General features: G+C 49.9%; 3 protein-coding genes across 3 annotated transcripts; all 3 read right to left on the bottom strand.

Moving 5' to 3' along the window:
* Nucleotides 1–625: 625 nt before the first annotated feature.
* BC939DRAFT_387738 (kinase-like domain-containing protein) lies at nucleotides 626–2,890 on the bottom strand (the record flags this gene model as incomplete). The annotated part of the gene is made up of 5 exons (XM_051551846.1): nucleotides 626–826; nucleotides 934–1,207; nucleotides 1,313–1,576; nucleotides 1,672–1,840; nucleotides 2,821–2,890. Coding segments are annotated over 5 exons (978 nt in total), but the record flags the coding sequence as incomplete, so codon positions are not given.
* Nucleotides 2,891–6,789: 3,899 nt separating this feature from the next.
* On the bottom strand, nucleotides 6,790–9,176 carry BC939DRAFT_497196 (uncharacterized protein). Its single transcript, XM_051559716.1, has 3 exons — nucleotides 8,626–9,176; nucleotides 8,511–8,543; nucleotides 6,790–8,401 (listed from the first exon to the last, which is right to left on the bottom strand). Exons 1-3 carry the CDS (start codon nucleotides 8,903–8,905, stop codon nucleotides 6,906–6,908), a joined length of 1,809 nt encoding a protein of 602 aa, XP_051406781.1. The 5' UTR covers nucleotides 8,906–9,176; the 3' UTR covers nucleotides 6,790–6,905.
* A 736-nt stretch (nucleotides 9,177–9,912) lies between these two features.
* BC939DRAFT_32759 (t-SNARE) lies at nucleotides 9,913–12,877 on the bottom strand. Its single transcript, XM_051551563.1, has 9 exons — nucleotides 12,545–12,877; nucleotides 12,392–12,467; nucleotides 12,238–12,278; nucleotides 11,671–11,926; nucleotides 11,345–11,528; nucleotides 11,030–11,200; nucleotides 10,836–10,909; nucleotides 10,615–10,710; nucleotides 9,913–10,487 (listed from the first exon to the last, which is right to left on the bottom strand). The coding sequence occupies exons 2-9, from the start codon at nucleotides 12,422–12,424 to the stop codon at nucleotides 10,245–10,247; spliced, it is 1,098 nt and encodes a 365-aa protein (XP_051406782.1). The 5' UTR covers nucleotides 12,425–12,467; nucleotides 12,545–12,877; the 3' UTR covers nucleotides 9,913–10,244.
* Between the last annotated feature and the right edge of the window lie 572 nt (nucleotides 12,878–13,449).

Here is a 13,449-nt window from a genome sequence, read left to right on the forward strand (position 1 = left end):
AGCCGACGACGATAAGACGCTGTGAGTCCTGGGATCCAAACGGGGTCTGCTGTCGTGGTCATCATCATCAGGCTATCTCCATCGGACTCCCAGCCCTATCGACGCCTCGCAAAGACCAATCTCCCTCCCATTCGCCTCGCCGCCTCTTGGAATCAGGCTCGTGTAAGAGAAGGCCCGCGTCCGCATCCATTGGATGGGCCGAGGTCGTCGTTATGACATTAGCACTTCCAAGCCCATTGACCGGCATGGTCCCCCATGGAGATTCCATTTGGCCGTTCTGATATGCGGAACGCAGTGTGGATCCGCTGCCATTCATGTCGTGTTCTGTCTCCATCCACGATCTCTTGCTGCTCAAAGTCCTCTCAACGTATGGTCGGACAGATACTTGGTCTCGTGTCTGATCCACATATTGATGCTGTTGTGCATTCGACTGGTATGATTGCTGCTGCTGCTGCTGCTGTTGCTGTTGTTGTTGTTGCTGTCGTTCTTGTTGTTGATGTGGTTGGTCGTGATGGTGGTAATGTTGCTGAAGTTGTTGTTCCTGTTCTAGGGGCCATGGTTGAGATTGAGAAGGCTGGTATTCATGGGGTATGCTGCTTTTGTCGCCAATCTTTCCGGCATCATATCAAAAGTTGGCAAACAACGACCTGTAAGGGTCACCCTGAGTCGTGTCGTCGTCCGTCACCTCGGGATACTTTTCAAAGTTGCCAGTGTCACCAGGATGGATGTACGGTGGTACGATCGGCGCGGTTACGGTCCTGTCCAAAAGTCCCTGCCAGTCGACGCCTCGGAACCATTTATGATTCTTGATGTCATCAGAACCATCCTAAAGACAACCGATTCGTCAAATGGAGCATTCGTGTCAATAACGGAACCCTACGGTGACCAAACCTTTTGCTTCTCCATAATAAAAGTTTGTAACTGGATCCTCACCTTCAAGTTGCCCAATCTTTTCGTCCGATCGGCTGTCAACAATTTCTTGATCAGATCCTTAGCTGTCGAATCGATATGTGCCGGGAAATAGATACGTCCAGCAAGAATCTTTTCGTAGATGCCAAAAGGGTTATCGTCAAAGAAAGGCGGGTACCCCGCAAGCATCTCAAAGATCAGAATGCCCAGAGCCCACCAATCGACAGCCTTTCCGTGTCCTTTTGACTGGATGATCTCCGGTGCAAGATATTCAGGTGTTCCACATAGCGTCCAGGTTCTAGTGACAATCATTAAGATGCAAGATGTGGTTGATTAGTTATTTCAAGAACTGCTACAACATGCGCCGCCATGCAGGGTCTAGGCCCTCGGAGGAGTTACTTACCTGTCCTCGACTCTCTTTGCGAATCCGAAATCGGTAATCTTGACATGGCCCGTTGAGTCCAGGAGCAGGTTTTCTGGCTTCAGATCACGGTAGATAATGTCTCTTGAATGAAGGTACTCGATCGCGAGGACAATCTCTGCCGCATAGAATCGGGTCATATCGTTTGTAAACCTCCCTGCCTTTCGCAGATGTGAAAAGAGCTCTCCTCCGATGACATATTCGAGCAGCATGTACAGGTTGCGGTCGTCTTGGAATGTAGTGAATCTGGTATAGAAATGAAGCAGTAAATTTATCTTGGTCAGTAAGCACACGTGGAAATGTGTTGTGTGCAGTTTGACAACATTGCTGCTTCCACTTACAGGTTGACGATGAAAGGAAAGTGGACTTGAGAGAGGATCTGCTTTTCAGAGTTGATGTGCTCGACCTGCTTCAGCCTTACGACCTCCGTCTTCTTGAGCACCTTCATGGCATAGAAGGAGTGATCGTGGCGAAACTTTGTCAAATATACACGTCCAAACGTTCCAGTGCCTAGACAAGCAGCAAAGTGGAGATCATGCGCATTATTGTTAGGCTGCGTTCCAAGCTGTTTGTTTCTTAATGATTAGCTCCCAGGCTAATTCGTCCAGTGTTAATTAGTAATGAATATCTCTTGGTGCTTTCCTTGAAATCCCTGTCATCCTGGGTACCGAATCGGGGCCGGTGTATATAAATATTTTTGTCAATTATAGTTCGCTCCAGACGACGACATCCATTTGTCGCCCTGCAATTTCCCCCTGTGCCCTTTGTCCAATAGGAGTGCGTCTCTCAAGAAAGAGCTCTCTCTCTACCCTCTCGCTCTTTTTTCCTTCCGTCCCACAGAAACTCGTGTGGCCCCATCATTCATCGCTTGCTTGCTGTCATCAGTATCGTTATGGCTGTGTAAGGCGTATTCATGCCCAAAATCTGCTGCTTCGGCAGCAAAGGGAGCCCACAGAGCATGAATGCGATCGGGATCCACAAAGTTCCTGCTTCAGTCCAGTACCGATGGTGTTTGGTGCTTGCAGAGTAGTCTCCCTGCGCATGGTATCGTTGATGGATGGCAACGATTCCAAGATATTGGGTCCGTTCATTATCGTTGTTGTTGTGTCCGGATTTCTCTATGGTGCTGCAACCATTGTCTGGTGATAGCTGCTTTGGCGCTCAATTGCTCAACTTGCATTTTGTTTTGCTCTAGTGCGGCTCTCAACATGAACACACACTCACACCTATACCCCAAGACCCATTCCTTCAGCACATGAATCCATGAATGTACTAGCAAACTTCGTTTTCTCTCTTCTTTCTTCTGCCCCTTCAGCAGCACTTTTTGCTTCCCTCGTTGCCCGTCCCTTGAGGAATATCATGCCCTGTTGCAGGTCCGATATCCTTCAATACTGTCCGATCCAAGAGGAGCTTTGAGCGGATTTTTTTCTCTCTCTCCTCAGTGTGATTGTTGAAGAAGCAAGACGATACAAGAAGAAATGGATCCTTACCAAGGGTCTCGAGCAACTCGAAGTCAGCAAGGCTATACTGTGGTCGGGCATCGTAGCATGGGCTGGCAGTGGGGATGATGAGTTGCCCCTGGGAGGTATAGTAGGGTTGGTTACCGTCGTTTGGAACGGGATCGTGTGGATGGGTGCTGGTCTGGTGAAGGTCCATTTGTTGCTGGTGCTGGAGCCTATACTTTTCCTGGAGTCGAAGCTGGTGCTCCTGGTACTGCTGGCTGCGCAAGGCGGCCTCGTCGAGCGGACTGAGGCTTGCTGTGGCCATTCCACCCGGCTCAAAGTTGCCGTGTCCGTTGCTCATTATTATTATTGATAGTAGTTATGAGTGCTGATGATGTCCTGATTTTCCAGCCGGGAACGGGAAGAAGCGAGAGAGAGAAAGAGGGAGGGAGAAGGAGTTATATTTTGCGGAGAAGAAATTAAAAAGAAAATGGAAAAAAGGCCTTTTCACTTGAAGGAACCGAAGCGTGGCGGGGAAAGGTGGGCGGATGCGATCGAATGAAGACTTGAGGATGGAAAGAAGGGAGGAGGGAGGAGGGAGGAGGGAGAGAAGAGTAAAGAAGGAAGCAGAGGAAGTAAAGGAAGGAGATGGAGCGCGAGGTAGCTAGAGTGTGATAAAATGTGAGAAAAAAAAAGGGTGTGAGGAAAACGAACAATTGGGAGTGAGAGAGGGAAGGAGAGGAGGAGAGCAGCGGTGGAGGAAGGAGAGAAAGGGTGGGGTTGGTGGAGGAGTTGCGGGGTGGGACGAGGTTGATGGTGATGAAGAGAAAAGGGCACACAGATTAGTCACCAGAAAAGCGGATTGAGGTGTATGAGTGTGTGAAGGTGAGTACAACAACAATATCATTCCAAGGCAGCCCCAGAGTGGAGAGAGAGAGGGAGGCCGAGGACTGGTGAATGGAGAGTGGGGAGTGCGGAATGCTGCTGACGATGAAAGATGATGATGATGAGGGCGATGATCCGACGCGGTTCATACAATACAATACGACAATATGTTGAAACAAGGAGGGATTGCGAAAGAGAGGCGGGTGGGGAGTGGGAGTGAGGAGGAGGGGTGAGGGGTGGGGGGTGGTCGTACCGGGTCGGGCTCTGCTGAGATTAGGATGAAGAAGAAGGAGGAGGGATGATCGCTTTGTTCTTTGATGAAAGAGGGAGGAATGAAGCTGGTGATCGTTGTGTGTCGGAGGAGAAGGACTTTTTTTTTTTTTTTTTTTTCAGGCACAAACAACAGTTTTCACACTATCCACTTTGGAGTGCGGTGTCAGGGCGTGTTCCTGTGCCTGAACACCACACACACACACACACACACACCCCTCCTCAGACGGGCGTGGCACGCGTCCGGTCAGGTCAGGTCAGTCAATTCCTTCGTTCTGTGTGCCTAGTCTTGTCTTTGCAGTTGCTGCTGGTTGAAGCTGCTCTTGTTTGTTTGTCTGTCTGTCTGTCTGCCTGTTTGCTTGTTTGTTTGTTGTTCCGCATTTTGTTGTGCTACTTCATGCACGATGATGTTCCATCCGCGTACAACATGCATGTAGTCTACAAAACAGCGCTCCTACGAAAGAGCCAAAGAGAAAGAAAGAAGAAAAGAAAGACGCGTCTTGGAGTACCGTCGCGGTGTTGTGTATACACATGCCCACTTGAACTCCCTGCATACGCTTCCATGGTTGTGTATCTCCCTCCCCCGTGTAGATTGCAGACTACGGACTATAGGACGACAGGACTATCACACCAAAGGAAAGGAGAGCAGTTGGTGGCAAACAAAAAGGAGGGTGGGAGAGTATAGCTGTCTTTGTTTCCTTCCTCTACCTCTTTTATTGTTTTTCTCATCTCACACTGCACTCTTCACTCTACTCCTTTCCCCAATGGTCTCCTTTGCGCCGCTGCAATAACGAACAAGCATCCATCTCCACTTCAACCCCCCCCCATTTCGCACCACCGTAAATAGTAAAGCAGCGCCCATGCAACGAGTGCAGGAAATACACGGTCTGCACAGACGCAGGGGTTCGGCTCAGTCCTCACCCATATCAGACAGCCATCCATCCATGGGACACCAACAAGACCCCGCCTATTCACACATCTCCCACACCCTCGCCCCAACAGCTGTTCACTCTACAGCCATCGACATCGAGACTGACAACCACAACGATATCACCATCCACATCTACAAAGACCTCTGCAACGGTTCTCTCTCCTCTTCAACCACAGACACGAATACAACGTCGGAGACCAAGATGATTGGGAACCCACCGATCAATCAACACGACAACTCGAACCAGCCATCCCAGAACAAGTCTAGTCTTCCTCTAGCGCCTACTCTCTCGACAGAAACCACCCCTGCACATCCATACCCACACCCTTCGCCTTCGTCCTTAATATCCAAGCGACTCCAGCCGCTCGAAATCCTGCGAGGGATCACCATCGTCTTCATGGTCCTCGTGAACACCCAAGGAGCAGACCTCTCTCCACAACTGGCCCACAGTGAATGGTTCGGATACACCCTCACCAATTGGGTTTTCCCAAACTTCATCTTCATGGTCGGCATGGCCGTCGCCATCGTTCTCTCACCCACTAAATTAGCTTTAATCTCACAGCAGGACCACTCTGCAATTCCAACAGACACTCCAAAGCAAATGATCCCCTTCTGTAAACGGCACCGGACGCGCATCAAAATGAACCTCAGGATCCTAAAGAGAACCATCCTTCTCTTTGGTCTAGGCATCAACCTCTCTGCGCTCGAACTCATTGGCCTTCCAAAGGAAGCACTCTGGGTCCGTATCCCTGGTGTTCTGCAGCGAATTTCCCTGTGTTACTTTGTCCTTGCCACCTCGGTGCTCTGGGCTGCACTTTTGACGCCACCAAGAAGTCCGCCCTCACCAAGCATCCGGATCGGCCTGCCCGTCACCTGCACGGCTCTATGGTTCATCCTCGCCTACACTGTTCAGTCCACCGCCACAGAACCCATCGTCAGTTGTGATTACTCACCCGACGCTATTTCGCCTGATGACAATGTTCTTCCTGGGTATTCATCCTCTCGTAGCCAGCTCTCGCCTCAATGGTATACCGCTCAAGCGTTCCTCGACACAGTACTCTTCGCCAAAGATCGGAACGTGAACGTCCCCTTGTTTGATTCTGAAGGGTCCATCAGTACCTTGATGGCCGTGGTCACCGCATGGTTTGGATGGATGCTGGGTGCCGCAGTGATGAAGCAGCAACAGCAGCAAATGTGGAATGACGATAGGTCGCTGAAGACCCTGGTTCAGAAGATTGAGAAGGAAGGCCCGGCTGATGGACAACCAACCTTCGTTGAGGAATACGACTCTGGTGCGGGCGTCGATCCATTCATTACAAGTGAAACTCATCAACAGGCCATTGCTAACTACCGCATAACACCTCCGCAAAAAGGTTTTACTATCGATTGTTTGAGAAGCGCCGGTCCTCTTTGCTCGTCCATTTAGGCGAATGGTTCATGGCGGAAGTCTGGATAATGTTCTCAGACACCATCCTCGGTTGGGTTGTACCCATCTGCAAGGGCCTTTGGCCCCCCAGCTTCACCCTTTACTCTGCTGTGATGAGCATCAATGTTCTGTGCGTCCTCATCTACTTTTATGATCTTCCCTCTACCACACAATCACCACCTCCCCTCTCCAGAACGGGGAAGATCGCACAAATGACCGTGCAACTCAGGAGCTATGTGCGGAGTGGGCTCGTTTCCTTTGGATCTGCTACGGCCGAAACCCAACGCTAATCTACGTACTTTCGGAGGCCGTCAAACTTGTTCTCGACAAATTCATGTGAATGGTCCATTTGAATGGACCAAGATTGCGTGGTCGTATACCTTTTCTTCAGCTTTGTCACTTTCATGCCGCCGCCATGGTCAAGCCTAGTTTTTAGCCTGGTTTATGTCCTTTTGTTCGCGCCGCTCTTATGGTACCTCAACAGAAAGGGCATATACCTTAGGGTATAACAAAAACATCAGCTATCATTATTTATTTATTAAAATTGAGTATGGATAGATATAAAGGCATGGTTTGTAACGGTGTGCAAATGTACAGGAAGGCTGGAAGGCTGACTGCCGTTTAGATCTTAAAGTACCACTTCTTATAATCCAGAAAGATGGCCAAAAGAACGTGGAGGGCAGCAAAGCCCAAGGAATAGAATAGCGATCCCCATCCGCCAATATCGAGCGCGCCCCAGGTGTGGCTAAAGGCAGAAGTGCACAGGTCCCATGAATCGCCTGTGGCCGGGTCAGTGCCACCGGGAATGAGCGAGCACGTTCCCTGAACGAGTTCCGAGCACATGTACATCAGGATTGCATTGCGACCCATGCTGCCCAAGACCACAAGGATGGCCTTGCGGAACCAGTGACGGAGAAAATGGTCGACCTTGTAGTACATATTCAGAGCGCTCGAGTAGTTGGTTCTTGTTCTAGCAGGCACAGACACACCCTGCTCCGTGTCGCGATGGCGATAGTGGCGTGATAGCTGGTTGTTGGAACGGAAGCCTTGATGCTCCAGGTACACTTGCACCAGGCGCTTGGTCTTGGGCTGGGCATCAAACTTGTAAAAGAGGATGGAGAGGACTGTCTGGGAGACGCCAGCGGCCAGAACTGCATACGTTGCAGTCCAGCTGGGCTTGGAGAGAGGCAGACCCAAGCTGAAGACCCATCCTGTAAACATCCAGAGGATGCCCCACCAGAACCACTGGCTCAAGTGTTCGTTATAGATCCTGGTGATCATCTCCTGCTCGAGGACATCCTGCACCAGCGACTCCTGGTCCTCGGCATTGCCTCGTGCCTCGCGCCAGGCCTTAAAATCATTGGTTGTCTGCTTGACCTGAGCGTTGAGTGATCGGACCGTGCATCCAATGAACCATCCAAACCAGACGTTCAAGATTGAAGTCAGGGTCGAGAGAGAGCCCTCGGGATCAAAGTTCAGGTGGCGGTACGTGTGAGCCGTGCCAAAGACCTTGAGGTCAAAGTAGGCCTGAGGACTGCATGCGGGGTCACGGATCATGGCCCGCTCGGGGCAACCCTCGACCTGGACGGTATAGGTACAGATGAGCCAGATGAACAAGCACGAAGCGGGCAAGTAATATGGGAGGGTCACCCGCAAGAACCACGACCAGGCACCGCTATCGTTATGGTCTGACTCGGAGTCAGCCGTTTTACTGTCCTCGATATAATCCTTCTTGGCGTCTGCCTCAAAGCCGAGGGGGCGCGCTTGAGGTCCGTTGGTTTGTGGGTTGAACGAGTAGAGGTAGGAGGAAGACAATGGTTTCTCTGGGATTCTTCCGCGCGCAAGGACAAGGACGTGCATCCAGCCGACAATCAAGTAGCAGAAACCGATACGGTTTAGGACATTGGGCCAGCGGAACTTGTCGGCACCTACGTGGAGCTGAACCAGTCCATAGAGGTTGAGGACGACTCCCAGCAGCCAGATGATAACGGATCGCTTAAAGACTCGGAGGGCCTGGCTCCTATAATAGTGACTACCTGGTCCTGGATTGGGGTCCGCGCGCACTGACAGTGGCATGGTGCAACCGGTGATGAAAAGGAAGCTGGGGAAGACCGTGTCTTTTTTCGCAGAGCAGGTTTTTGAGTGTCGATTAGAATCATTTGTTATGGAGCGATACTGACAGCAAGAGCGCTAACATGCAAGGCAAATATGCCATTGGAGCATTACCTGCGATAGTGAAGCCAATCCATGCCGGGTGCTCTGTCAAGTACAAGAATGAATACATTTCAACATTAAGATACTTGCGCTTTCACCGGTGAAGAGAAAAGGCTAATACACTTACCAAGGATGAAAAAGACTGTGTCGCCAATTTGTGCATTGCATACAATCATGATAAGGATGGCGAGTCCTCGCAGCAAGTCCAGGGAGAGCAGGCGATTCTGCGAGAGTTGCAGACGTTGCTTGATGCCTGATTTTGACGAAGGCAGCGGAAGGGGCTCCTGAGGAGTTGGTGCCTCGGCGACAGAGAGCTCGGGGGCATTACCGGCAGTAGGGACAGATGAGAAGGTGGAGAGGTTGGTCAGCTCTGGACGCTCGTCCGTGGTCTTGGAAACGTGCTCCATTCCGAACGCGGGTATTCAAATATTCAAACAGGGATTAATGTAGCGAAGTATCAGCAATGGGCACCAAACAGCTGGCGGGGGAGGCGAGGAACGAGAGGAGTGTAGAAAGAGGAACCAGAGACAAAGAAGAAGGAAAAGGAAGGAAAGGAAGGAAAGAAAGAAAAGAAAGAGTGTGAGAAGAAAAAGTAGAACAGGGCCTCCGCCCTTGACCTGCAGCAAACCCTTCAGGGAACCGGTCCATCGCTTGCCTTGAAAAGAAGGGGGTGTGCCCAGTACGATCGGCTTATCCTCATCGGCCGGCTTCTTTATCGCATCGATGCAGACACGCACCCATAGTCTATCTTCTGTAGCATATGTAACGCATGAAGCAGAATCGTTTGTGGAATCGGCTTATCCATGGATCGTTATCGACCGATGCACGAGTGCTTTCTTTCTTTTCCTGTTTGTGCAGTGGACCGTATTGTAATACTGCATCCAGAAAAAAAGAAAAGGCACACGACTAAGAAGGTTTGTTATTCTTGCCCTGGCTAGCGTTATCAGCGCCAAAGATCGCGCTCGATCCCAGGCCAGGTGGACTCTAATTGGAACAAAGTATTTTTTGACCTTCTTTGCCTGGGAGAATTCTGTCCACTGAACTGCTGTGGGGATTGCTACGTGCGTAGTCGATGATCCACATACACTCCGGAGGGCGTACAATCAATCGATGGTTATTGTTTGTTTGTTTGTTTGTTTGTTCGCTTGCTTGCTTGTGTCTTTGTTTGTCCGTAATATGGAGTTAGTCTATCGCTCGTTTTGATATTCGTTTTTGGCGGCATGGGGGGAGGTTTCCTGCGCAGAGGGTTCTGTTGAGCACAATCAGTCCAACCATCGCAAATCGCCTGATGGACACAAGTTTTCTTTCTTTCTCAGGGTTTACAAAAAGGGCTCTTTTTTTGTGCTCGCTTATCCTTACAATGATCACGATTATGCATGCTACAGGGATAACTGGTGGGATTATAGTGCGTCAATAGCCTGTCAACACACAAAACAGTACTCATTAGCCATATTTCCACCGAAACGATAGCAGGAAATTGATAAATAAAGCATCTGCCATGGCACGCCACAAAGCTTAGGTAGCTCATGCTCCTTCTCGTAGTATTATGAAGAAGCAAGAAGCGTACGAGTATATATTAGAGATATCAAAGTAACAAAAGCGGAATCAGCAGCGAGAGCAGGCTATGGTCGCGAAGAGACTCAATGATTAGGACTAGGACTGCGGCACGAAAGTCTACCGTAGAAGGAGGGTCCGCACACGACTCAGTAGCTCGGCTGATGCTGGGATAGAATAGGAGAACGATCTTTAAATGACGTTGGTCACCTTCAGGACGATAAGAACGATGATGATCAGGAGGATGATGCTGATAATCAGGCAAATCCACTTCTTTCTTCTGGCCCCGCGGGCATTCGTAATGGCACTATCCACCTGCTGGTTACCAGACTCAAGGTTGGTGTCCGCCTGTTGCGTGTTTTGCTCAACCGAGTCCATAACCACCCCTTGATCTGTTACAAGCGTCTCCATATCGATAAAGAGTTGTTGTAGTTCCTATACGTATCACAAATAAAACAGAGTCAATAAAAAAGGGGATGGGGGGAATGTTCGAGTCGGTTGCGCGTTTCTGTTTGCACAATGGCGCGTAAATGGCGGACAAAGAAGTCGCGTCGAAACATACGAGGATGGTCTTTTCAATCTTCTTGATGTCGTCGTGCCGGGTTTGAACCTCGCGGAGCGCGCGGTTCGCGTCGCCGTAACGGGTACTTTGAAGAACCTATCCGCAAAGGAGACACGAAGAGCGGACGATATTATAATATTATATTGACGCGTTAATATTCCCCTACACCTGACCCGCAGAACATATGGAAAAGCAAACTAGTCCGCGCAGAGTTCACATACCGATTGAGCAAAGACCTGCTGGTTATCGCCCTCCAGGACCTGTGCAACTTCCGCCTGTGTTGCATCCGGCTTGACTAGCGTTGCCGATAAAGGTGCAAGCAATAAAGATGGAAAGTAGGAAGGATGTTGGGAAACTGGACACTGCTAATGGCGACGCCCTCAAACATCCAGGTGTACAGATTGAGATTCCTTACCAATCTTGTACTGTCTCTCCATGCGATTCTGGTACTTTTTACGCGCCTCGCTCTCTGCTGTCTGGTATCGACGAAGAGTCGTCAGGAACTTTTCCTTGAGTGCTTTGGCTTGCGTCCTGCGAATCTGAATGTCAGCAGAGCTGGCCAATCGCAAATTGGCAAGTTCAATATCTGGGTAGATAAAAAAAAAAGAAAAGAAAAAGAAATAGCCACATAATGTGTGCGCGATCAGAAACACATTCGAGTCCTAGCACTAATATGCACGGACAGCAGCATATACTGTCCAGTAAAAGCTAGCTGCATTAGCGTACGCACCTTTGATCCTCTTCTTGATCCTGTTGGACAGCTGGGTTGTATCCGCAGTAATGCCCTCCAACTGACGAGTGGTGCGTACGGCTTGATCCTCCGTCGACACACTGTTGAGCGAGATATCATGAAGTTCTTCAATCCGGGTGATGTTTTGCTCCAGTCGTGAGATGTCATCTTGAATCGAAGTGACCTAAAGGACGAAACGAATATCGACACGAGAGCGTAGAGTTGCGCAAGCAATTAATACAAAGCGCCAAATCAAGTTCGCATCCTGCAATTGAGCCATTACGGTTCGCTCTGGCATGTCACGGACAACAAGGCGAGGGGCCTACCTCGCTGAAAAATGCGTTCATATCATTGGAGGGAGAGGAGACAGAACCCATCTCAATACGTGTAGGTTGCGGGTACTGCTGTTGCGGTTGCGGTTGATACTGGGCTTGCTGCTGTTGAGCGAACTGTTGCTGCTGGCCGTACTGTTGTTGACCATACTGGTGTTGACCGTATTGCTGCTGCCCATACTGCTGCTGTCCATACTGCTGCTGCTGGGGTTGGTATTGTTGTTGGCCATATTGTCCATGGGGCTGTTGGCTATTTTGTTTGTTTGTTATTTAAGAGCATTCCATAATGATATCATCGACATCAGTACAGGAACACAAATAGCAGGTATTCAGCATTGGAAAGCATCATCACGCCACCATCCCAAGGACGAAACGGTTGTGATACCCTGTTGGAGATAGGATGTCGTGCCATAACCGGCTGCATGATTCTGACTTCCCCTGGCCTGGCCAGTTTTCCTTACTCTGCGTGAGAAAGAAAGGGAAAGGGCGCATGCGTAGGGTGTGGCATTGTTACATCTTGTCTTAAAATAGACCATGCCCACAGAGAGAGTCGGTACCTACCCATAGCCTTGGTTATTGGTTCCTTGCGAGGGGGACTGGGCCTGTTAAATGAAGTGCGAATAGGTTAGAGAATATCATCAAAGCGATTCTAAGGACGAAAAGTGGAGCATCGAGGAGTAGTTTGAACATAGCTATTAAGGAGGAAAGTGCGCACCTGAAAATCGGCAAGACGGTCTCTTCCGCTCATGTTGACAGTTCCGTGGATATGTTATGGAAAACGCGAGTGAAGGCTGGAGAGGGAGATAGCATTAGATAAGATGCGATTGAAGGTTGTTCTTTATAGCCGACCATGAGTATATCGATATACCTTTCTATGCAACTGGAGTACGATGAGAATTGGAGCGGAATGGAATGGAATGAGAAAGTGAGGAAAGAAGGAGGGAGTGCGAAGTCCATGGACGGGCCGTTGAGTGTGAACGTGTGTTACAAAAAAATTTCGGGTGGGATGGTTTCTGATCGGGTGCAAACCAAGGAGGAACACGTACGCGGGAAGTAGATACACATACACGTGGCAGTGGAAGGGCAAATACCTGGCGAGCCCATGGGGAAATAGGATCCAGGAAGGGAGCCAGGAAGGGAGCCGGGAAGGGAAAGAGTATCGACTGATGGGAGCGGGAGGGGGTATGCAGTGTCCTCAAAGCACAAGTCAGCCAGCCAGATGCCCCAGGATAAAAGTTCACCCACTTTTTTTTTTTCAATTGAACTCCAAACAGTCCGCTTCGGTGTTTCAGTGTTTGGTGGCGGTGGAATTCATTGACTCCTGGTCGCATACATCCCGCATGCATAGTCTATACTTTCCTTTGCTCAGGCTGGAACCGTTTTGCCTTATTTTCATGATCAATGCTATCGTCGTGCGTCGCTAGCATATATACAGCCTGGCTGTCTGACCCATCCATGGATTGCATTCCTTGTCTTTACCTCCAACGGACGTCGACATCGACGTGCACATTCTGGCCTATTTCATGGAGCTGATACCACGTACGCGGAACATGCACGACTCGATGTGTTGAGAGCGTTCATTCTTCAAACGCCAAGATGTCCTCGATGGACGTCGTCTATAGCCGAGCCAATGACAATGTAGGCAACCGGGAGCTTCCGTACTGAAGCAGTGCAGGCCGCAAGAGACAAGGCAGGACAAGGGCTGCCAACATGTTTTCCAACCCCTCCCTCCCCTCCCCTTGAACCCCCCTTCCCTTCCCAAGGGGAACATAC

Source organism: Gamsiella multidivaricata (assembly GCF_025024155.1).
Source record: "Gamsiella multidivaricata strain RSA 2152 chromosome Unknown BC939scaffold_115, whole genome shotgun sequence".
In the NCBI taxonomy this organism is placed as follows: domain Eukaryota; kingdom Fungi; phylum Mortierellomycota; class Mortierellomycetes; order Mortierellales; family Mortierellaceae; genus Gamsiella; species Gamsiella multidivaricata.

Excerpts from the sequence above, each read along its gene's own strand:
- BC939DRAFT_497196 (XM_051559716.1), bottom strand. The coding sequence starts at position 8,905 with ATGGAGCACGTTTCCAAGACCACGGACGAGCGTCCAGAGCTGACCAAC. Across the intron at positions 8,544-8,625 it reads CACAGTCTTTTTCATCCTTG|AGCACCCGGCATGGATTGGC; the intron begins GTAAGTGTATTA and ends TGTACTTGACAG. Across the intron at positions 8,402-8,510 it reads GATTGGCTTCACTATCGCAG|ACACGGTCTTCCCCAGCTTC; the intron begins GTAATGCTCCAA and ends CTGCGAAAAAAG.
- BC939DRAFT_32759 (XM_051551563.1), bottom strand. The coding sequence starts at position 12,424 with ATGAGCGGAAGAGACCGTCTTGCCGATTTTCAG. Across the intron at positions 12,279-12,391 it reads ACCGTCTTGCCGATTTTCAG|GCCCAGTCCCCCTCGCAAGG; the intron begins GTGCGCACTTTC and ends TTCATTTAACAG. Across the intron at positions 11,201-11,344 it reads GATCAAGAAGAGGATCAAAG|ATATTGAACTTGCCAATTTG; the intron begins GTGCGTACGCTA and ends TTATCTACCCAG.